This window comes from Myotis yumanensis, unplaced genomic scaffold (assembly GCF_028538775.1).
Source record: "Myotis yumanensis isolate MYYU_CA2020_CCGP unplaced genomic scaffold, mMyoYum1.0.hap1 SCAF_18, whole genome shotgun sequence".
Classification (NCBI taxonomy): domain Eukaryota; kingdom Metazoa; phylum Chordata; class Mammalia; order Chiroptera; family Vespertilionidae; genus Myotis; species Myotis yumanensis.
In genome coordinates, this window is record NW_027223769.1 from 28,301,477 (window position 1) to 28,325,531 (window position 24,055).

Genomic DNA, 24,055 nt, shown 5'->3' on the forward strand with positions numbered 1-24,055 from the left:
CCCCGCCCCTTGTCCGCCCCTCCCTCTCGTCAGGGGGCCGTTATTGCCAGGTCACGCGCCCGCCCACCCGCCTGCTGCAGGAGTCCGAACCATGGTATGGAGCCCACTCTTTTGGGGCACCAAACCTATTGAAACCGCGAATTTGGGGGCGGTGTGGTGGAGGATAGGGTTGGTTACTGGCTCTGGGACATGCTGGGGGGATATGGCCCCAGCTTTGAAGGCTCTGGGTGCTGGGTCTGGAACATTGGAAGGATGCTCAAGTGTTCCAGCTTTGAGGATTTGGGGGACTCCAGGTCTGATGAGTGGGGTGTGCTTCTTGACGGGTGAAGGTCTTTACATCTCAGCGCTTGTGGATGTTGACTGTGAGGCTAGGTGGTGGGTGGGCAGGTAAAGGGTGGGGGGAGAGCAGGGGATCCAGATCTGAAGTATGGGGAAGCAGCCCTCAGAGTCATGAGGGGAAACGTTGGGGAACTTGGCTCTGAGAAGTTAGAGCATGAGGTGGTTCTAGCTCTAGAAATTGATCTGGGGGAGAGAGATCAGTGTGGAAAAGAAAGATGCTCTTTGGGAGGGGGTGGAGATGGCTATACTAGAGCTAGTCCATTTCCTGAAGTCGGTCTGGCAAGAGGCCTTTTGCCCTATAAGGACTGCAGGCCCCAAAGTTTGCCAGTGACTAAGGGTTCTCCCCAAGCTGGGACAGTTCAGCACTAACCAGCCTCTGAGCAGTCTTGGGGAAGAAAACTGGAAAGAACAACCACATCTTTAACCCCTACCCTCACTACAGCAGCCACCTCTCGAATGGGGCATGCATATGTAAGAAGGGGGCAAACTCTTAAGCTGAGACCCTCTTGTCAAACTCTATCCTTAATAAGAAAAGAGGAACGGAGACCAGAACTATGGCTCACCTTCAGGAGCAGGTTTTCTTTAGCATCTAAAATTTGCACGCTCACAGCACTGTTCACCGAGCTCTCAACCATCCAGTCACCTTTAAGGAGAACAGAAAGCAAAGTCAAGAGTCCTTGCATATTTATGGTTTCTGGTCTAGGCGAGGCCCTTAGTTACTCTCAGCTGATCATATTACCCATATTTAGAAGGGTCAGGACTCAAAAGCCTAGATTAACTCATTAGCTTGGCTTTTCTAGCTCCGCTTCTGAGTCACGACACCATTTTACAATTTGTAATTCCCTTTAAGTCCCTTTAAACTCTTCTAGCCTCAAATGTGACATCCAGAATTGTTCTTCTTTATATCTGAATATTGAGACCAGGCTGCTTATGAGAGGAAAGAACCCCACACCCTTCTTTGTTGCAAGCATTTCTTTTCCTTCCTCAGTTGTCAAAATTGGAGATTCAGGGTTTTGTTGGGGAAATGGACTTTTCCTCTCTTAGGCAAGCACCTCTTACTTTAACACTCTTTATTCCCACCAACATTTTAATGCAAATTTTGAAACATTCAGAAAGGTTGAATGAATTGTACAGTGAACGTTTTACACCCACCATCTAGATTCTACAATGAACATTTTGCTGTATTTGTTTTAGTCCATGTTCATCTATCTATTCCTCCATTAATCCATTTTATTTTTTATGCATTTCAAAATAAGTTGTAATATCAGTACATTGTATCCCAATCACTTCAGCATGCATAATTTTCTTACCTAGAATTCAACATTGTTTTATGGTTCTTTCTTAGGTAAAATTTTATACACTATTTACCACTCCTATGAACATTTGTCTGCGAGTTTTTGTGTGGACATACATAGGTTTTCATTTCTCTTGAGTTTATACCTAGAAGTGGAATTGTTGGGTCATATAGTAACTCGATTTGAGGAACCAGCAAACTTTTCCAGAGCCAGCTGCACCATTTTATACTCCCACTAGTATATGAGAGTTTCAATTTCTGCAATCTTTATTAACACTTATTACCATCTAGTGTTTTGATTCAGGCCATCCTAGTGAGTGTGAGGTGCTATCTCGTTGTGAATTTTGTGCATTTTCCTGAAGGCTAATAATGTTAAGTACCTTTACACATGATGTTGGCCATTTATGTATCTTTGGAGAAATGTCTATTTAGATTCTTTACCAACTTTTAAATTTAGTTATTCATCTATTTATTATTGAGTTGTAAGAGTTCTTTTTAAATATATTTTTATTGATTTCAGAGAGGAAGGGAGAGGGAGAGATAGAAACATCAATGATGAGAGAGAATCATTGATCGGCTGCCTCTTGCACGCCCCACACTGGGGATCGAGCTCACAACCTGGGCATGTGCCCTTGACCGGAATCAAACCCAGGACCCTTCAGTCCAGCAGTTGCCAACCTTTAGGACGTCATGGACCACCAGTGGTCTGCGGACCACCGGTTGGCGACCGCTGCTTCAGTCCACAGGCTAACGCTCTATCCACTGAACCAAACCAGCTAGGGCACAGTACCATTTTTTGAAAAGGCTATTCTTTGAATTGAATTGTCTTGGCTCCCTTTTCAAAATTCAGTTAACCTTAAATGTAAGGGTTTATTTCTGGACTCTTAATTCTATTCCACTTTTTCATATGTCTATCCTTATACCAGTAGCACACCATCTTGATTATTGTAACTTCGTAGTAAGTTTTGAAAGCGGAAAGTGTGAATCCTCAAATTTTGTTCTCCTTTTTCAAGATTGTTTTGACTACTCTGGGCCCTTTGTATTTCCATATGCATTTTAACATCAGCTTGTCAGTTTTTACCCAAAAAAAGACAGCTGGAATTTTCATAGGGATTGTATTCAATCTGTAGATCAATTTGGGGAATATTACCATCTTAACAATATTAAGTCATCCAATCCATAAACATGGGATTATTTTTTTACATTTATTTGGGTCTTTTAAAATTTCTTTTAACAATGTTTTAAAGTTTTCAGAGTATAAGTATTATACTTCTTTTGTTAAACGTATTCCTAAATATTTTGTACTTCTAAGAGGTGTTGGGTAGGTACAGTTGGATGTGCCCTGAGCTGTAGTGTGGCTTGTTGGGTCAGTGATTGTGGAGATAAAATAAGTAACACCTTTTAATACTATTGTGAATAGAATTGTTTTCTTAATTTCATTTTTGGATAGTATATAGTTGATTTCTTTTTATGTTGATTAACCTTGTTGAACTCATTCTAACCATTTCTTAGTGAATTTTTTAGGCTTTTCTATATGAAAAAAAACATGTCATCTATAAATTGAGGTAGTTTTACTTTCCCCTTTCCAATATGGATGCTTTTTATTTCTTTTCCTGCATAGCTCTCTTTTCATTCCCCTTTAGGAGGAGCCTGGCATGCCTCACGAGTCAGCAGAGGATTTGTTTCATTTCAACGTTGGGGGCTGGCATTTCTCAGTTCCCAGAAGCAAACTCGCTCAATTCCCAGACTCCCTGTTGTGGAAAGAGGCTTCAGCTTTGACTTCTTTGGAAAACCAGAGGCTGTTTATTGACAGAGATGGTTCCACATTTAGGCACGTGCACTATTACCTCTACACCTCCAAACTCTCCTTCTCCAGTTGTGCAGAACTGAACTTGCTCTATGAGCAAGCACTGGGTTTGCAGCTGATGCCTTTGCTACAGGTAAGATACTCTTATCTTCTAGGAGTGGTGATCAGTAAACATAGGCCTTACATCACTAAATGTTGTTTTGTATTTTGGTTGCTAAGATGACCCTCTTAATGGAAAAGTGTGATGAGTAAGTTAAAGTAAGAATACACTGAGAATGCATGTTCTAAATAAAGGATTTCATCCTGATTCTGCCTAATCTATACCAGCAGCCAACATAGACCCAGAATGAGACTTACCATCTCCTGAGAGTATGCTCTTGACTCTTGAAAATCCTATTTTAAGCGTATACTGTTTTTGTTGTTGAATTTTAAAAGGTGAAAACTTTATAAATTATAGGGTTTGTTATATGCACTGTATCTGAGATTTAAAATCAAAAGATTGATCAAGAGTATTACTTCTCATTTTGCCTGTTAAGTCCACAACATTTACAGCAAAGCAAAAAGTCCTCCAAACTGCATAATCTTTCCTTTGCCTTCACTTCTCTGTTTTCCAAGACTCCTTGTTTTCTCATTGTGAGTAACAGCTTTAAATGCCTTTACTTGTAACCATTAAAGTAGCACCAAAGACCATTGCCTTTTTTCTTAAATTTTCTCCAAATTATAGAAATCATTTCTGTGCTTTATCTTTAGTATATTTTTAATTTTTTAACAATGACATTTTTGAAAAAAATATGTTTTTATTGATTTTTAGAGCAAGAGGAAGGGAGAGGGATAGAGAGATAAAAACATCAATGAGAGAGAAACATTGATCGGCTGCCTCTTGCACACCCCCTGCTGGGGATCAAGCCTGAAACCTAGGCATGTGTCTTGACTGTGAATCAATCCAGTGACCTCTTGTTTCATGGGTTGACACTCAACCACTGAGCCACACCTGCTAGACTGCAATCACTTTTTTTTTTCTTTTCCTGGAAGATGACTGGGAAGGACCCTTAGCTAGTCTTCAGATTAATCCCACGGTCTGGACAAGGTGTTACTTATTTTATCTCCACATTCACTGACCCAACAAGCCACACTGCAGCTCAGTGCGCTACCAACTGTGCCTCCCCAACACCTCTTAGAAGAAAACTGAGGTAGACCATGCATGTCTGGGTCATGTAGGAATGAGAACATTTATAATGTATGTTTTTATAGAAACTCCTTACTAAATAATTAAATGTTTTCTTTTAAAAGTTATTATATATTTAGAAATCAAAATGCTTAACATACTCCAGTGCAAGTGGTTGTAGTATCCTTTTTAAACTACCCACCTGCATTTTAAAAATTTTCAACTACCCCAAGAATGGACTACTAGAATTGCTTACAAGTGGCTACAAAATCACTTAAATGGCCTGGCATGTCAAGATTGCTGATGACTCTAACAAGGCACGGCTTTGTGGGAAAAGGAAGGAGCCACTTGTTCATTACAGAAAGCCAAAGAGACAAAGGCACTTTTTTTTTTGAAGAACCATTTCTAAATTACATAAGCCTGTAATACAAACATTTATCAAACCCTTTAACTCCTTTGCTGTCTTCACTTCCCAAATTGAGACAAAATATAACTGAAAACAATTTCTAAATGGGAGGTAACCATTCAGAGGCCAATGAGTTTGGTCCAATTCCAAAATTCCAAATTGTGTGCGGTAGAGTATTCGAAGAATCATGTGGATTGGCCTTTCTAAAAAAGATCGTAAAACAAGTGCTTATGTTTTGGAAATGGTGTTTTCAAAAATAATAAACATTTAGGTTGGCACAACTGAAGCTGTATTTATTCACTGAAGCTGAGTGTAAATACAGCTGGAGAATGAACAGCCATCAAGCAAATCAACAGCCTCACACATTTCCATCACTTTCCTCACTAAGGCCTGTTCAGAGACTCAGATTCTTGCCTAAATGTACAAACAATTGCTTGGAGAAAATGGAGCTTGCCAATTCTTAGTCTAAAGACTCTTCTCAGGCAGCACAACCTAATGCATTCAGCCAGTATTTACTGAAAGCATTCTACCACACTACCTCCCAGATTTTACTGTCTCCACTTTGCATGTGAGGAGCCTGAGGCTTTGAGAGGTTACCTGACAAGTGGGAGGCAGCTGGTTATTCCCATGAGCTTTAAGGATAAAAGGAGAGGATGCGATAAAAATATAATGTGAGCTACACATGTAATTTTAAATTTTCTAGTAGCCACATTTAAAAAAATAAAAAAGCAGGTGACATTAATTTTAACAATTTTTAAAATTTAACCCAATATATTTAAAACTAGAGGCCCGGTGCAGGAATTTGTGCATGGGTGGGGTCCCTCGGCCTAGCCAGCAAATGGGACCAATCGGGGCCATCTCGCCCAGTCCCAATCAAGGCCAATCGGGGCCGGCCAGCCAGTGGGAGGGACCATGGGAGGTTGGCTGTGGGAGCACACTGACCACCAGGGGGCAGCTCCTGCATTGAGCATCTGCCCCCTGGTGGTCAGTGCATGTTATAGCGACTGGTCGTTCAGTTGTTTGGTCATTCAGTCGCTTAGGCTTTTATATATATAGATACTATCATATCAACATGTAATCAAAATATTAAAATTGATATATTTTACATTCTATTTTTGTACTAAGTCTTTAAAATCTGATGTGTGCTTTATACTTATGATATATCTCAGACAGTCACATTAGCCTCGTGTGGCTAATGGCTACCCCATTGGACAGCACATAACTAAACTGTCCTAAACAGTTAGTGCTCTTCACTGTAAAGTCCTTCAGATTTAGCCCCTAACAATAAAAATGGGGCCTTGCCTCCCACTAACTGAAGTTCCCATGCACTTAATAGGTGGAGTATCCAACTCAGGATTATCTGTAACATGGTAGGCTTTGTTGGGAAGCCATGAGAAGGAGCCAACAAACAGAATGAGTTGAGAAGCTTCTAGAAGACAGGCACCTGGGTTTACATTGCTCTGCTCTCCACTCCTCCTCACCCCTGCATATCTGCAACTCTTAATCTCTCTACCAATCCCCACTCACATGCCTATCCCATCTCCCCGCAGCCTGTAGCTTTGGCCTCCGAAGGGCACACTTGATACCTATTATTGCCTTGATTCTAAATGTAACATTTATTGTGAATTGAGCAGCAATCACAGATCAAGCACTAGAGATATAAGAATGAATCATATAGTCATACAATGGCAGAAGTAAATGCCATGAAGAATAGAGCAGTGTGCCCGGCCGGCATGGCTCAATGGTCAAGTGTCGACTGTGAACCAGGAGGTCATAGTTCAATTCCTGGTCAGGGCACATGCCTGGGTTGCAGGCTCAATCCCCAGTGTGGGGTGTATAAGAGGCAGGTGACCAAAGATTCTCTTCATTGATGTTTCCCTCTTTCCCTCTCCCTTCCTCTCTGAAATCAATAAAAATATATTTTAAAAAAGAAGAGTAGAGCAACAGCCCACATCAGAGCATCGGGCATCTCTGAGCACTGCTGCTCCTTTGGAAAACCTCGATTAAGTCCCAAAGCTCTGCCAGCAGTGCATTTGTCAGCCATCTTTTGGCAATCACCCCACACGCATACACACTGCTCCTGTACCATCAGTCTTATGTTGCTTCTGGTTGACTTGTTTTTCATTACTATCTAGGCCAAAAACAACATTAATTATCCTTGTGCTAGCAATTAGCCATCTGAATTCAAATCTGTATTTTCCTTAAAGAAATCTTCCTTCTAATAACTTTCTGGATCATATGAAGAATAAAAATTCTAGAAGTAATATTCAGGCAGATAGAAGTGGAATTGAAGTCCATAGAAGACCAACCACACACACTATGGCAACTTTAGTTAGCAAAGGCAAAGGACAGCTGGGAGTCTAGCTCTCTGAAGTACCCTCCCTCCCTTCCTTCCTTCTTTCTTTCTTTCCTCCCCCCTCCCTCACTCCCTCTCTCCTTCACTTCCTCCCTTCCTTCCTTCCCTCTCTCCCTCCCTCCCTCCCTCCCTCCCTTCCTCCCTCCTTCCTCCTTCCTTCCTCCATTTAGAGTTTTGTGGCATTTATGTCACAGATGATGAGGTGGGGATGAAATAATGGTGGAAGATGAAGGTGGAAAGGTAGCTTAGATTCTGACCACTAAGAGAAATGAAATTAAACTTAACATTATTTCCTTTAATCCCTACAACACTACCTCCCAGATTTTACTATTTCCAGATTGCATGTGAGGAGCCTGAGGCTTGGAAAGGTTAAGTGACAAGTGGGAGGCAGCTAGTTAAGAGCAGTGGTTAAGAACATGGGCTCTAGAATCTTGGGTTCCATCCCCAGCGTCTCCACTTACTTGGAGCACTAAATACTCTCCCTCTTCCTGGGCTTGTTTCCCATTTGCTAAATGGGACTGATAGTGCTAGAGCCTACTTTGTGGGTCGGGGGTACATTAGGAGGATTTAGTTTAAAAGTGCCTGGACAATGTTAGCTTTTAAGGGACAGAGTCAAGACCCAAACCCCAGTCCTTCCACAACTCCACCAGCCACTCTAAATGGGGAAGCCTCACTCTGGTCCCCACCTTTTGCAGATCTTTAGTTATGTGGGTGCAGTTTATAGCCATAGCCACCAGAGGGCTCTTCTCAAATCTCGGGATTTCCATGGATAATTTCACAAGCCTCACCTGGGTAGATAGGAATTAAAAGCAGGTTCTTTTATTAATTTCATACTGAATCTGAGGTTTTCTATCCATTATGAAGCCCTTAGAGAAAAAATTGGCCATGTGATGCCTTTACAGGATGACTTTTCCAGCTATATCCAAAAATACCTTAAGAAATCTTTCTTCTAAGCTGGGGACAGAAAAAAAATGGGCTTGATGTTGTGATAACCTGCCCCCTTAGCAGGACTTTTGAGGGAGAATGGGTTCCTGAGTTCAGGCGGCATGAAGACACCCAGCCCACCTGCCTGGGCTTCAGCTCTGCCTAGCTGGGGTGCTCCACTCCCGCCTCAGCCCTGGTCACCTGATCCTTGAAGCGGAGAGGCTCTGGACGTGGAAGACTGCTTGGGCAAGTCACAAATCCTTTGACCACAACTGACACATCAGCAAAACCGGAATGCAAACACCACATCTGCCTGCCAGAGCTGTGTTGGGATAAATGAGCGAATGAGTGCGAGCACTTCGAAAAACCTACCCCGTGCCACCTCCATTTCCCTAGTTAGACCAGGTTCCATGGTTAGGAGGAGCACAAACAAGCAGAACAAAACAATTATAACAGGTCAAAGGGGTTTTTGAACTCTTGAGGGGAAATGATAACACAAAATCACGAGTTTTTGATAGTTAAGTAGAAATTACCCTAAAGATTGTGTAAAATAAATGTCTATTAATCCATGTAAATTATAATCCAAAAAGTATTTCAAAAGTCAGGAGAGAAATCATCATTGAGATTTTTATTTATTTATTTATTTTTTAAATCTTTATTGTTCAGATTATTACATTTGTTCCTCTTTTTTCCCCCCATAACTCCCCTCCTTCCAGCTCCCACCCCACCCTCCACCCTCACTCCCCACCCACTGTGTTCATCCATAGGTGCATGATTTTTGTCCAGTCACTTCCCGCATCTCCCACACCCCTTTCCCCCCCAAGAATAGTCATTCTATTCCCTTTCTATGTCCCTGATTCTATTATAATCACCAGTTCATTCTGTACATCAGGTTATTTATTCACTTGATTCTTAGATTCATTTGTTGATAGATGCATATTTGTTGTTCATAATTTGTATCTTTACCTTTTTCTTCTTCTTCCTCTTCTTAAAGGATACCTTTCAGCATTTCATATAATACTGGTTTGGCGGTGATGAACTCCTTTAGCTTTTCCTTATCTGTGAAGCTCTTTATCTGACCTTCAATTCTGAATGATAGCTTTGCTGGATAAAGTAATCTTGGTTGTAGGTTCTTGGTATTCAGCACTTCGAATATTTCTTGCCATTCCCTTCTGGCCTGCAAAATTTCTGTTGAGAAATCAGCTGACAGTCGTATGGGTATTCCCTTGTAGGTAATTGAGCCTCTTTCTCTTGCTGCTTTTAAGATTTTCTCTTTGTCTTTTGCTCTTGGCATTTTAATGATGATGTGTCTTGGTGTGGTCCTCTTTGGATTCCTTTTGTTTGGGGTTCTCTGCGCTTCTTGAACCTGTAAGTCCATTTCTTTCTCCAGGTGGGGGAAGTTTTCTGCCATTATTTCTTGAAATAGGTTTTCAATATCTTGCTGTCTCTCATCTTCTGGCACTCCAATAATTCTGATATTAGACCGCTTAAAGCTGTCCCAGAGGCTCCTTACACTATCTTCACACTTTCGGATTCTTTTTTCATTTTGCTTTTCCAATTGGGTGTTTTTTGTCGAATCTTTGGTTTGATTCTTGAGCTCCTCTGGTCTGCTATTGGGTATAATATTCTTTATTTCAGTCCGTGTATGCTTACTTTCTAATTTCTTTATCGTAGCATCGAGGGTCTCATTAGTTTTCGTGAGGCTCTGCACAAATTTATGGCAAGCCCTCAAAATTGCGATTCTTAGCTCCATATCCTCCATTTCTGTCATGTTTTTTTGTCTCCGCATCTTTTATGCTTTCTTGGTGCACCCCCTTGTGGTCTCTGTGCGCAGTCTTGTTCTAGCCAAGCCTTAATTGTTGTAGTTAACACTAGAGGGATTTGACCACCAGGCCGACTGGCTGTAGGAATCAGCTGTGCGGGAAAACGTCTGTCTTCTGGGGAGGCGCTAATCCAGCCTTTGCCTGAGGCGACTGGCAAATGGCTCTGCGCAGGGCTTGGGCGGGCGGGATCAACAGGGCGGGGGGAGGGAGCCGCTATGGCCGCTCTCAGTCCATCCCCAGGGGTTCTGCCTCTCTGTCCCAGCAACCGCTGCAAACCTCGGAGGGGCCGTAGCCAGACAGTCCCGCTTCTCCCGTTTGAGTCTGGGTCCCTAGAGACTCGCCCGGATCTGTAGCCCAGAGTCTGAGACTCACTCCTGATTGAAAACGACAACCGCGCCCTCAGCCGCCAGCCCGTTTTGCGCACGCGCCACCTCACCACCGCACCACCGTACCTTTAAATTTTCCACACTACGCCTCCTCTGAGCGTCGGAATGCTGTTGTTTTTGCTTCTAGTTGAAGAGTCTCTCCTCAGCCAGCCTTCCTGTGGTTCTGGTTGATGTCCGTTCCGACTTTTAGTTGTATTTTTGAAGTGGTTGTTTATGGCGGCAATCTCCGGTGTTTACCTATGCCGCCATCTTCGATCTCCTAATCCCATTGAGATTTTTAATACCATCATGTCATCTTACAGACCTAAATTTTTACATATTTGTGTGATTGACTCTATTCCAAAACATTTATCAAAGTAAGTCATCTATTATTTTTTCTGGTATTTTACCCTAGAGCTGGTAGATAGTTACTTGGTTTAGAATTTTCAACGCAGCCATCTTCTTTATCCAAGACTCTAGATAATCTGAAGGAAGGGAAACACCATCTCCGCGTGCGGCCTGCAGACATACCTGTTGCCGAGAGAGCATCTCTGAACTACTGGCGAACGTGGAAGTGTATCAGCAAACCCTCGGAATTTCCTATAAAAAGCCCAGCCTTCACAGGTATAAGCACAGGCTGACCCTCCCCAAGCCCCCACCAGCTTTTCTTCTCATCCTAACAGAAGTGGCTTCCATCCAGAGAGTACCCTGATTTCTGAACTCGTTCTGAATGACTGCTCTATCTCACTCTCATCTCCTTTGATCGTGTACCCTGTCACATGCCCTCTCCATGGCTGCTCACCCTCTGGCAGCAAACATCCTCCTTCACATTCATTCCTCCGCATATTGGGCAGAGCTGGGCTGAATTCCACGCTTCCTAGTCGCCCGGGAACTCCGGCATCCGTTCAGGTCACTCTCACCACCACACAAGGAATGTCCCCAAATGGTCACTGTCTGTTGTGTGCCTTGCAGTATGGATTAGCCTATCTGAGACACCAAACAACCATTCATGATAATGGATGGGTTTGGGGCTTCCAGGAGAGTTCAAAGGATCTATTTTTACCTTCAGGTCACAATGGTTGGTTTGATCAATTAGAACAAACCAAATAGATAACCAATGTGAATAACTTTGGATACATAAGCCAAAATTTATAACATGTCCCACTGCCCTTCACTAGAGAAAAACTAGATGTCCATGCCCTGCCCCCACCACACTCCTGCCAAACCTTAGGGTTACATCTAAATACAGAGGAAAGAGGCACCAGGCAGGGACCATCTCCTGGGTGAATCTTTTCAGCTTCCTCTGGGACCCCTGGATCAGTGAGTCCTGGTGGCCTCTAAAAGCCTTGGCCTCTCGGAGGTGGTGACACCCTTTGCCCATTCTCCTCCAGGCCTACATGATAAGGCACCTTTGGGGCTCATGGACACACCACTGCTAGACACGGAAGAGGAAGTGCACTACTGCTTCCTGCCCTTAGACCTAGTGGCCAAGTATCCAAGTCTGGTGACTGAGGACAACCTGCTGTGGCTGGCTGAGACCGTGGCCCTGATCGAGTGCGAGTGCAGCGAGTTCCGGTTCATTGGTGATTGCTCTGTGGCGGGAAGAGGGCAACATTGGGGCTAGGGGTGGGAGGAGGCGAGTGGACTGATAGCATCCACTCCTCCCCACGGAGAGGCCCAGCTTGGTGCTTAGGACCTCAGGGGCTTCCCTGGGCAGAGGTGGAGGGGGCATGACAAAGTCTGTGGGGAGGCAAGCAGAATCCCAGCTTTAGACTCCTATTTCCTTGGGGCTATTTTGTTCCTTGTTCATTTGGGAGTGGCCTGGGTGTAAGGGGGCACTGGAAACTACCTGCAGCGGTGTCAGGGGCCACAGGAGTTGGTGTGAAGGGCAAGGCCCTGAGCTGGACTCCAAGGTCAGCTACTCATCTTGTTCTGTCCTTATGTATCCAAGTGGGCTCCGGGCCTTGGTTCCCCTCACCAAGGAACCAAGGTTCATCAAATGAGGAAACGGGGGTATTTCAAAGGATGGTCCCTACCTGTTCTCACTTCCATTAAATCAGAATAAAAGGGAAGGAAGGTGGATGGTGAGAGTTTCCCCAGAGTCCTTGTGGAATTATCCACCTGAATTAGTGACCCAAGGAGGGGTGAGATCTTCAACCCTGGACAGAAGAGAGCCTCCCTCCCCCCACTGCCCCAGGACAAGCTCTGGTGGGGGTGTGAACTGAATGACCCCTTTGATTCTAAGATGCTGCCGCCCGCCTAGATGAATAGGGCAGGACTCACCCAAGTTGTACTAGGGGCCCAAATGCCTGGAACCCCAGCCATTCATATTCATAGTCACCTGGAAAGTTGTTGTGATGTGCTTCTGAGTCTCCAAGTTGATTCACACAGGGCATTAGCGTGGGCTGTATCTCTGCCTCCTACACTGCAGTCCAGGCAGGGACAGACTGCCAGTGCCACCTGCCAGCCCAGGCTCAGCTGGGCCCTTCCTCTCTAAGCAGCAAGACAACTCCCTCTTTTGGAATGACCTGCTCTTGGGTCAAGACTCACAGGGTAAGTCTCAGTGCCAATGTGCTCACCAGGAGGTCCTGGCATGGGAGCCCCAGGCCAGGCCATGGGAGACCACACCCATGGCCTCAAATACGGGAAGACAAAGTAATTTGTGGTCTTTCACCTTGAAAACCACAGACTTAAAGCTAATCTAACCAGGTATGTTCAAACGTTTCAGAACAAGGAGAACCTAGGATAAGTTGCAGCACCAAACACCTGTCAAAACCTGGACCTTCAGTGACATTAGAAACTACTTCATTAACTCATTTGGTTTTCCTTTGCTTTTCAAGTGAATTTTCTTCGCTCACAGAAGATTTTACTACCAGATAATTTCTCCAATATCGATGTGTTAGAAGCAGAAGTGGAAATTCTAGAAATCCCTGCACTCACTGAAGCTGTGAGGTTGTACCGGATGAACATGGGTATGTCACCCGGGGAAACGTGCCCTCCCCTTCACCTTCAGGGTGGTCAGGCTTGAGCTGGAAAAGCCAAGAACAAACATCTCCCCTCCCACAACTACTTTGGGCTTTGGCTGGTTGTGCAAGAAGCAGGCATTTGGGCTTAGAATCAAGAGGAGGAATGTCAGTCTGAAGCCCCGTGTGGTCTCTGTTCAGCCTGCCCACTGAGGGTGGATGACTACAGCCAGCAGGGACTGGAGGTAGCCCAGCTCAGCCCACATGGGGAAACCAAGCCAGAATGTGCTAGGAAGGGAGGCTGGGCCTGATGGCAGACCTCCCAGGGGCCAGGCAGGTCTGCTCTGCTTGTGGAATGGGGAGACACTGGAAACTTAGAGCACCCACCTGCCACTCCCGAATTCTGTTTTCCAGGCACGGTGGGGGGTGGGAAATGCTTGAGCAAATCCCTCACTAGTGCTTCAGTGTTCCCACCCACCTCCAAATTCCCTTGTCCCCTATTTCGAAACCCCTGGCTGCTGGGTCTGTTTCTGCCCTGACCTGACACTTCCTGACCCTGACCCTGACCCAGTCCCGGCCTTCATGCTCTCGGTGCTCCCTCATTCCAGCTTGCTCCACCCCTCAGTTTTTATTTGCTTTTCATCCCATTCTGCAATTCCTGCACATCCACTGAAGCTTCTGTGCATGTTTCAGGAGCTAGCTGCTTCAGTGTGGCCTCAGCAGGCCTTCTAAGAATGTATGGAACCGAGCATCTAGAGCACGTGTGAAGTGAGGCCTGCACACCACCATTCATTCATCCCATGGGAATGGGCCTTTCCCTGTCTTCAGGGCCGGCTCTCCCAGCCTCCCTCCTGGCAGATGAAGTCCTATCCTATTTGGGGGCCATGGCATCCTGCAGCAGGTCTCGGGGGGCCTGGCCCAGGCTCTAACAATCCACTGAAAGGGGTGTGACTTCAAACCCCTCCCCCAAGGGCTTCTGTTCCTCAGAGAACTCGGGTCACTGAGAGATGGGTGGAGAGGTGCCTACTCCACAGAGCTATGTGAAGGTAGGCTCTGAAGGTCGCAGGCAGTCCCCCAACACAGTGCGGGCTTTGCCTTTTATAAAGCACCACACCTAAGGGAAACGGCTCCAGTAGCCCTGGAGACAGGCTCTGCTCCCGTCTTGCTTTGCAGTTTTGGACAAGGTGCTGAATTAGTCTCTCAGCACAGTGGGACCTAATTAGTACCCTCGGCTGTGATGTGAGGCTAGCACTACCCCTCTTGTGGGACTGCTGTTGGGATTGGAGATGATGCATGAAAATCACCCAGCAGCTTGCCCAGCAGCCCACTGTGGCCACTGTAGACTGTGCATTGTGCCCACAGCAGGAGCACAAGGTCCTGCCTGTGAGCCAGCAACCCAAATGCCCACCTGCTAGTAACACCACCTACTGTGTCTTTGGGGGAAATTCTGCCCAGGAGGGAGACACTGAATCCGGGAAACTGTGGTACACCTTGGGTTCTGTGCGATGGCTGCTGAGCTTTCCCATGGCTGGTTACAGCAGGGCCTGAAACTTAGGTTCCTGCAGAGGCAGGGCCAGGTGGCTGCTGCGCCGAAAATTCTCAACTCCAAATGTTAGTGATGCAGCAGATTTTTCCCTTCTCCCCACCGCCTCCCAACTAATAGTTCTGACCTCTAAACCTGACTCAGAAGTGAAAAATTATACTGATTTTGAGAAGATCCAGACCTGGGCTGTGCAAGGAAGTAAGCTGTCTCTAAACCTCTTCAGTACTAATTCAAAGCAGCAGGAAGGAGACCCCCCAATACAGGTATGACTGTGAGGGGGTCTAGGAGTCACCCTTTCTCCCTGCACAGGTGGCTGTTCCCGGACCTCTTGTCCTCCCCCAAGCCCGGGGAAGGGGGGCCGCGCAGCCGGCCTGGAGGCTGTGAAGCCGCTGTACATGATGGCCCTGGGTGTGCTGGTCAAATACCCAGACTCCGCACTGGGACAGCTCCGCATTGAGAGCACGCTGGACGGAAGTAGACTGTACATCACGGGGAACGGGGTTCTCTTCCAGCACGTCAGGTAAGGCCTCCTCAGCACAGCTCGGCTCACTCAGGGTGGGCTTTGCCTTTCCCTAGGAACCACCTGGGCCCCCCCAGCCAGAGGGAGGTAGTGTCCTGAGGGCAAACCCATCATCTTAGCCACTCCCACCACCATCACTGAACCCCAGCCTCAGAGGGGAGGGCTGGTGTCAAGGTGCAAAGGTTCCCCAAACTGGCCCATATCTCTGTTCTCTGCAAACCATTGCTCTGGTTCTAGCCCTAAGCTAGGTCTGAGGTGACCAAGCCACAGTCACAACCCTCAGGATGCTAAGTGTTACCGACCCCCCATGCAGATCCTCCTGCAAAGGTCCTCCCTCCAACCCTTCAGAGGTTCACTAGACACACACAGAGGCCAGAGCTAGGGATGAGTCTCCCCGAAGTAAGGCAAGGCAGGCTTCACAGAGGAGGTGATACCCGGCCTTTGCCTTGAGGGATGAGCTCAGAATGTCTCCATTAGTGCAGGGGCATGGATTCCAATCCTGCTTTATAGAAGGAGAGCTGAGATTCGGAGTGGGACATTTTTTTCTTTAACCTTTACCCAAGGATATGTTTTTATTGATTTTTAGAGAGACAGAGAGAGAAAGAGAGAGGTAAGAGAGAAACATCAATCAGTTGCCTTTTTGTATGTGCCCCAACTGGGGATTGAACCTGCAACCTAAGTATGTGCCCTGACAGGGATCGAACCGTAGCCATTTGGTGTAAGGGGCAACGCTCCAACCAACAGAGCCACCTGGCCAAGGTGAACAATTCTTTTAGGTTCACAAAATACATTGGTACCAAAACTAAAAAAAGAAGTAGGTTTTTCTGAGTGCTGGAGAGAAGATCAGCCAACTCTCAATGCTGTCCTATCCCAATATCGTTGTTTGGGGCCTTTGTGGCCCACCCCTAATGTCACAGAAGACAAAGACAAGCGCCTTTGGATGCAGGGGGTTGATGTTCAGACTTTCTTGGGCACACAGGGTACTAGTCAACTACCAAGTCGGTGGCAGGTTACCACATGACTGGATGTCTTGGGCAGATAATTTTGAGGACAGGAAAGATGTGGCTGGGTCCTGGCCTGGCTTTTCAACCCGAGATAAGGCCTGGAGGCTTGCAATTAGTCGATTTAGAGGGCTCTGCTGAAACAGGTCAAGCTCAGCTCCAAAAGGGTGAGTGTGCGTCCAAGCTTACTGTCCTACAGGTAACACCAGATTCCCAGTTAAATCAAGGAAATGATGTTAGTGGTGCAGTACTGGGGCTTTCTGTGACAGGCCTTTCCCCTGGGCAGGAACTGGCTGGGGACTTGCCGGCTGCCCCTGACGGAAACCATTTCTGAGGTGTATGAGCTCTGTGCCTTCCTGGACAAGAGGGACATCACCTATGAGCCAATGAAAGTGGCTCTGAAGACTCATCTGGAGCCGAGGACTCTGGCGCCCATGGATGTGCTCAGTAAATGAAGAAGCTTCTTGTTTTGAATTTAGCATCAGGGGATGGTCTGGAGGATCAGAGGGGAAAGATGAGGCTGGTCAGGGCCAGGAACTGTACATGGAAAAAGAAAGGAAAGCCAGACAGACCCACATTTGTGGGGTTTGCCTAAAGGGAAACTTTCATGTGAAGTGACCCCTCCTTACCCCAAGCCCATTAAGTAGCCTTGGGCAGTACAGACTGGGCAGTAGAGACTGACCCTTGTGGGGCTACACGGTCCCCAAAGCATGCCTGCCCCAGCGCTGGGTGCTGACATGCTGTGCTCATCCCTCCTCACTGCCATCCAGGGAGAAACAGTCCCTAGTCTATTTAACCAATGAGGCAGAGGCTCAGGGGAGTAACTTGCTCACATTATAGAGTTAGATCATGACTGAGCTGGAGTTGAAGTCTAAGTCCAAAGACAGTTGTTTTCACCATCTGCCTATAACCTCCTATTAACAAAAGTTTAGTTTTTCTGGTCAAGTTTAGTCTGTATTACTGTCATTCTGCAGCATACAACATTTGTTGAGCACCTACCATATACCAGGACAAAAGTAGACACTGGGTGTGCAAACGTGACCAAAACAAATGCAGGCCTTATCTTCATAGAGCTCACAATCTAATTATGTATCTCTTACCCCTTATCTAATTACAGTCTAGTTATATACCTGTCACTCATTACAAAGCTCACTAGAAACTGGTTCCCAAATATCTAGTCATCCCCAGAAGAAAGCCCTATTCTCCAGACATGTCTAGAGGCCAGTTCTCTAAAGAAGTGACAGTGAACTGATGAGAGCTGGCTCTATGACATTCACCAAACCATAAGCGCAAACATAACCAGGGACTCCTAGCTCCAGTCAAAGTAACCACATGAAAAGTTTCCTACCCAGGACACCCAGCCAGAAACCAGAGGCAGGTAGCATGTGAGTAGAAACCTCAGTTCAGTTTTCTTGAGAGAGGTGGGTCAGGGGAGGAGGAGCGTGCCCTTGGGGTTGGGATTCCCAAGGGCTTACCTGTCCCATCCCAAGTCCCTGGCTTGGAAACCAGGAAACCAAAGGGTGAGCCGCAGGAAGCCCTGAGTAGCTGAGAAGGTTGGTGTCAGGGATTCCAGCTGCTTCTCAGAGGAGGCAACACAGTATGGCTGGTGAAGGTATTGAGTCTTAACATGCAATACACTGTTGACCAAAATTTACCTTCTGGCCCAAGTGATGTGTCCCCTCTCGTTGGTTTCCTTAGATGAGGAGTGGATGGCAGAGATTACTGTGTACTCCCCCCAACAGATCATCAAGGTTTATGTTGGAAGCCACTGGTATGCAACCACCCTGCAGACCCTGCTGAAGGTACAGCTGCCCCAGGCTTCTGTAGCTGAGCAGCTTTGGAACTGGTCACCTGACCCTTACATAGCCTTCAGCACCTGCTTAGGGCAAGGACCTTCTGCCTGCTCTTTCCATAGGAACAGCCGGGAAGGCCCTCAGGAGTGTGGGTAGGGAGGAGGCCAGGAAAGAGGGAGGGTGGGGTTCCAAATGCCTCAAGAGGGTGGTCTAGGGACCAGCAAAACTTGAAGAAGAGACCATGTGCTTCTTCCCCAAATGCTCTGCTCCCCAATATGGCTCTCTGTGGCCAACAGATCCCAAAGCCTCTGCTCTAGAATGGTCAGGAAAATGAAGCGAGAGAAGGCTGATCTGTTTTACTAAAGACCTAGCCCTTTGACTAGCAGATTAACAATCTGGTGTCCAATCCCTTGCAGTATCCAGAACTGCTGTCCAACCCTCAGAGAGCATACTGGATCACGTATGGGCAGACCCTGCTGATCCACGGAGATGGCCAAATGTTTCGACACGTTCTCAACTTCCTGAGACTTGGAAAACTGTTCTTACCATCTGAATTTAAGTAAGCGAAGGAAGGACATTGCATGATGAAACCCCATTCCTCTGTATCAAAGGAAACAGGCCTGCAGCCTTCAGGGAGGAGGGTCTAGTAGTTCCAACATGTGAACTGCTGTGGGAGGCAGCAGCTCTGCATGCCTGTGTCCCACCCACACTCCCACTCAGCTGCCCAGTCCGACATCTCCTTATCGTCCACAGGGAGTGGCCCCTCTTCTGCCAGGAGGTGGAGGAATACCACATCCCATCCCTCTCAGAAGCCCTTGCCCAGTGTGAGGCGTACAAGTAAGGGGACTTTGCTCCAGGCCCCACGTTCTGGAGTTTGTTCCTTTATATTCCTCATGGGAATCCTGTTTTAAGTCCCACCTCCCAGTAAGACCTGTTCTCCTTGGGGTTAAGGGGGTGGGGCAGGCCAGGATTGGGCATTGACCTATGCCAAAACCCTTTAGACGTCCCTTCTCCCCTACTGTCCAGAGTTCACTCTCAGCCAGCCTGCCCAACAGGGCAATGGGCTAGAAGCTTCTGCTCACTGACCAACCCTCCTTGGAGTCTGCAGGTCATGGACCCAGGAGAAGGAATCTGAAAATGAAGAAGCTTTTCCCATCAGGAGGTTGCACGTGGTGACGGAAGGGCCCGAGTCGCTGGTGGAGTTTGGTAGAGATGCCAAAGAAGTAAGGCCCAGCCCTCTTTGTTTAGTTGTGTCCTCAAAGGACACGCCCACAAAGCTCAGGGCAGGCGTTGCTACGGGGGCAGAGCAGAGGGTGCAGCTGGCATAGTAACTATGACCTGGATGGAGGCACAGGGCACCTTGGCTGCTGTGGCCTGGGATGCTGATATGTCCCTTTGGAGTTGAGAGGCCCCTGGGCTGACACCACCCTACTCAGACTAAGCAAAGCTCCTTGGTTGACCACGGGGGGGAGGGGGGGGGCGGGAATGGGATTATTCTGGGTGAGCAAGTAAAGTCTCGGAGGCAGCTTATTAGACCTGGGGAGGCTCCAATGTAGAAGCACATGCCCAGAGCTGTTATGCCCTCCCTCCCCAGACCATAGCCTGCATGCCTGGGGACTTCCAGGACTGCAGTGACAGGACTCCCTGGAACAAGGTCAAGGGGACCCTCGCCAGGTCCAGCCAAATGGAGGAGACTGAGCAGTACTCCCGCACCATCCAGATGTCCTTGTGCCGAGGTGCCAAGCGGGCAGGCAATCCCAGCACATACTCCCACTGTTCCAGCCTATGTGCCAACCCCAGACACTGGGGGGCCTGCCCTGAAAGTCCCCCCAAAAAGAAGTCCACCACAGTCAACCTCACACAGAAATGTGAAACCAAAGACCCTCCTGTCACACCCATGCAAAAACTCATCTCCTTGGTGAGGGAATGGGACATGGTCAATTGCAAACAATGGGAATTCCAGCCTCTGCCGGCTCCTCGGAGCAGCACCTTGGAGGAGGCCGCCCTGCAGCTCCCCTCGGGGAGTGAGGCTGCTTCCCAGCCCAGTACCTCAACTTCCTGGAAAGGTCATGCCACAGCCGCAGAGAAGGACCCAGGTCTGCAGGCAGGGGCTGGAGCTGGAGCCAAAGACAAAGGGCCAGAGCCAACGTTTAAACCATACTTCCCCACAAAAAGAGCTGTCACCCTGAAGGACTGGGGCAAGCCAAAGTCAAAGGAGAGAGGTGAGTCCACTCTGTGCCAAGCAGCGGATACGGATATGTGACCAACACAATGGCATGGCTTGAGGGGCTGAGCAACCACATAAAGCGTATGGGAAGGGGGCGCCTATGAAGTAAGGGAGCACAGAGGAGGTTGGGGGCTGGAGAGTCACAGAGGAAGGAAGAGAAGCCTTGGTGCTTGTGGAAGCAGGTCATCAGTCTAGCTCAGGGGTCCTCAAACTACGGCCCGCGGGCCACATGCAAATACAAATATTGTATTTGTTCCCGTTTTGTTTTTTTACTTCAAAATAAGATATGTGCAGTGTGCATAGGAATTTGTTCATAGTTTTTTTTTAAACTATAGTCCGGCCCTCCAACGGTCTGAGGGACAGTGAACTGGCCCCCTGTTTAAAAAGTTTGAGGACCCCTGCTCTAGCTGGAGGCCAGGCTTCACCTAGCGGGAGATAAGACTGAAGACAAAGTAATCAGAACAGGTCTTGTGGCCCAAGTTTAGGACCTGGCACTCTGCTCTAATCCTAAGGGGAGTGGGCAGCCATTGCCACATTTTAAACAAGGGAGTAAAATAAATTAAAAATAGCCGGCCAGTGTGGCTCAGTGGTTGAGTGTCAACCTAAGAACCAGGAGGTCATGGTTCAATTCCTGCTCAGGGCACATGCCCGGGTTGCAGGCTCAATCCCCAGTAGGGAGAGAGCAGGAGGTAGCCGATCAATGATTCTCTCATCATTAATGTTTCTATCTCTCTCGCCCTTTCCCTTCTCTGAAATCAATAAAAATATATTTAAAAACAAACAAACAGGGGAGCAGTCGGGTGTACATTCAGAAAGCTGGCTCCAGAGGCAGAGGAAAGGCAGCAGCAGGAAGGGAAGTGTTAGAGTGGGGAGGTCATTCTAGATGAAACAGGCTAGACAGGACGGGGGCAGGAGGGGATAAGGATTGGGTCAGAGGGGTCAGGTTTCTGGTGTGGGTGACTGCAAGGAAGTGGATGGTTACTGAGGTGGTAGGACAGGGCAACGCGCTGGAGAGCGAGGTGTGCTGTGTCTGGGGGAGAGGTGCAGAGCACATGTGCCAAGAATGGCCATGATGGACTGCTTCCTCTGCCCTGTCAAGCATACTTTTCAGAGTGGACAGACATCAAAGACTCTCCCCAAAAGCTCCTCTCATTTTACAACTTTACCAAGGTCCCCAGCCCCCAGCTGGGTTATTATCGGCCTTATCTGATACCAGTCTTAGTTCAGCAGCGAAATTTGGAGTTCCTTAGAGTCCTGCAATTTAGGGTTTGGCTTGCATGATTCCAGGGCAATGGAGAGAGGAGAGCCAGGACAGCCCCCTGCCATCCCAGGGTGCCACTTCCGAGAAGCTGGAGGCAGCAGCTGCGGAAGGTTGGGGTGACTGACTGTACTCCAGAGGTCCCTCTCTGCTCGAGCTCTGAGGTGGCTTAAGAACCCTCCCCCCACATTTTTACAGAAAGCCCTGACCCTGAGCAGCCTCTGCCTGAGGCCAGTGACCTTGACAGCGCAGGGGTCATCCTCAAGGTGAGCCACCCCCCTGTGGTGGGCAATGATGGCTCCTGCATGTTCTTTGAGGACAGCATCGTCTACACCACACAGATGGACATCCTGAGGCACACACTGCCCTCAGCCAGCCCCCTGCCCCGAGGTGAGGATGCCTGAGGCTGAGCCCCGCCAAGGGCCCTCCAGGGGGAGTATCCCTCAGCAGCCCTTACCACAGGCTGCCTCTAAGGCCCTCAATGTGGGCAGAAGTGGCCACATCCACTCTCTCCTCTATAGAGGTGACCTTCCTGAGTTTCTCTCTGTCCTGGGAAGAGATGTTTTATGCACAGAAATGTCACCGCTTCCTGACTGACATCATCCTGGATTCCATCAGACAAAAGGACCCCAAAGCCATCACAGCCAAGGTGGTCTCCCTGGCCAACCGACTGTGGGTATGTACACGACAGGTTCCTTCTCTTCCCGTCCTCTTACCCCACAATAAGTGGGGAGTAGGTCAGGGACAGAAGGGTGGCAAGAGAAACGGGGACAGGAAGACAGGGCAAGGTCATTTGCACCAAGCCTTGGCTAAGGCAGTGTGGGGTGACAGTGCCCCCTGGTCCCTGCAGCTACTGCAGGCCCAAGGGAGTCCCTGCTGTGCATCCCACTCTGAGGGGCTGAGAGCAAATATGTCAGATAGCTACCCCAGCCGGGCCTGACTGTGGGCTCTCCTGGCAGACCTTGCACATCAGCCCCAAGCAGTTTGTGGTGGATTTGCTGGCCATCACCGGCTTCAAGAATGACCGGCATACCCAGGAACGCCTGCACAGCTGGGTGGAGGTGAGAGTCACCTGCACCCGACTGGGATGCAGGATGCCTCAGATGGGCACTGTGTCTTGCTTCCCAGAAGGCAAGGTGGACAGCTAGACCTCAGATTCCTGGGTCCAGTGGGGGGTGGGGAGGAAGGAGAGCTGAAATTAACCAGTCCAGAGTGGTCAAAAAGCAGTATTCAGGCTACTTGGTTTTGTAGTTTTCCTCCAATGATACTAATTTTGCCTTCATCACTAACAATGGCCACTCTCAGGGAAGCCCATCATTCAAGCCCAAGATTTTGGGATACTGAAATCAGAGAAACTATTGGGAGTCAGACCTTTTCAACATGTGATACCAACTTCACCTACTTAACCATAATGTCACCACTTTTGTACATTCCTTTTATAGCTAAGCAGCTTTAAAGCATTTTTATATGGAAAAAGAAAATGTTCAGTAAGGGTGAAGAAATGACCCAGGGTTTTTTTTTTTTTTTCTTCCTTAAAATGATTTTAGGCTATATTTATATTTAACATTGTAGGTAAAAAAGATTTAGCTAATTTCTCTTTAATCTGGTACTTCTGTAATCAAGTACATTATTCTAACACCTTTACCACAAACACACTAGTGCCAAATCATTAGGCCTCTGGTGTCATTAGAAAGGTGAAATCAGCATCTACAGCTGGAAAGTGGGAAAATAGCGGCATTTTTTGACCCTCTAGCCAGTTCCCTGGTAGCCACTCTTAGCCACAGCCCTGTAAGATGGCCTTAGGCAGAACTGAGCCCAAGAGCATTAAAGTTTCCCAACTACTGGCCTTACCCTGTCCCTGCTCCTACCCCTGCCCAGCCAGGAAGACCTGCCCACACAGAGCTAGAGCAGACAACGACAGGAAATCAGGGATAAGAATGACCTTTCTTTCCAGCTCACACTGCCTTTCGCCAGGAAATATGGCTGCTGCGTGAACCTGCTCGTCCAGAGGGGCCTGTCTAGGTCTGTCTCTTACTCTATCTTGGGCAAGTACTTACAAGAGGGCTAGGTACCCAGAGACACTACCCCCACATGTCCCAGGCTTCCAAGACTCATTTGAACCAAGGATGTCCCAGAATTCATGTATCAGTCTATTTTTTATTACAAATAAAAGAGTAAATAACAAGTCAAAGTCCTAGGATCTCTCTCTGAGATGCCAAAACCCTAACAACCAGTGAAATAAGTTTAGACAACAAATCTAATTGAAAGCTA

At 47.5% G+C, this 24,055-nt stretch overlaps 1 protein-coding gene across 1 annotated transcript; it reads left to right on the forward strand.

The window, feature by feature from the left end:
* The first annotated feature begins 91 nt into the window (after positions 1-91).
* Positions 92-23,876, forward strand: KCTD19 (potassium channel tetramerization domain containing 19). Its single transcript, XM_070398936.1, has 16 exons — positions 92-151; positions 3,277-3,573; positions 10,953-11,103; positions 11,871-12,062; positions 13,320-13,451; positions 15,295-15,505; positions 16,793-16,953; positions 18,205-18,308; positions 18,716-18,858; positions 19,053-19,136; positions 19,408-19,522; positions 19,894-20,521; positions 21,983-22,174; positions 22,306-22,460; positions 22,744-22,845; positions 23,739-23,876. Exons 1-16 carry the CDS (start codon positions 92-94, stop codon positions 23,850-23,852), a joined length of 2,841 nt encoding a protein of 946 aa, XP_070255037.1. The 3' UTR covers positions 23,853-23,876.
* The last annotated feature ends 179 nt before the right edge of the window (positions 23,877-24,055 follow it).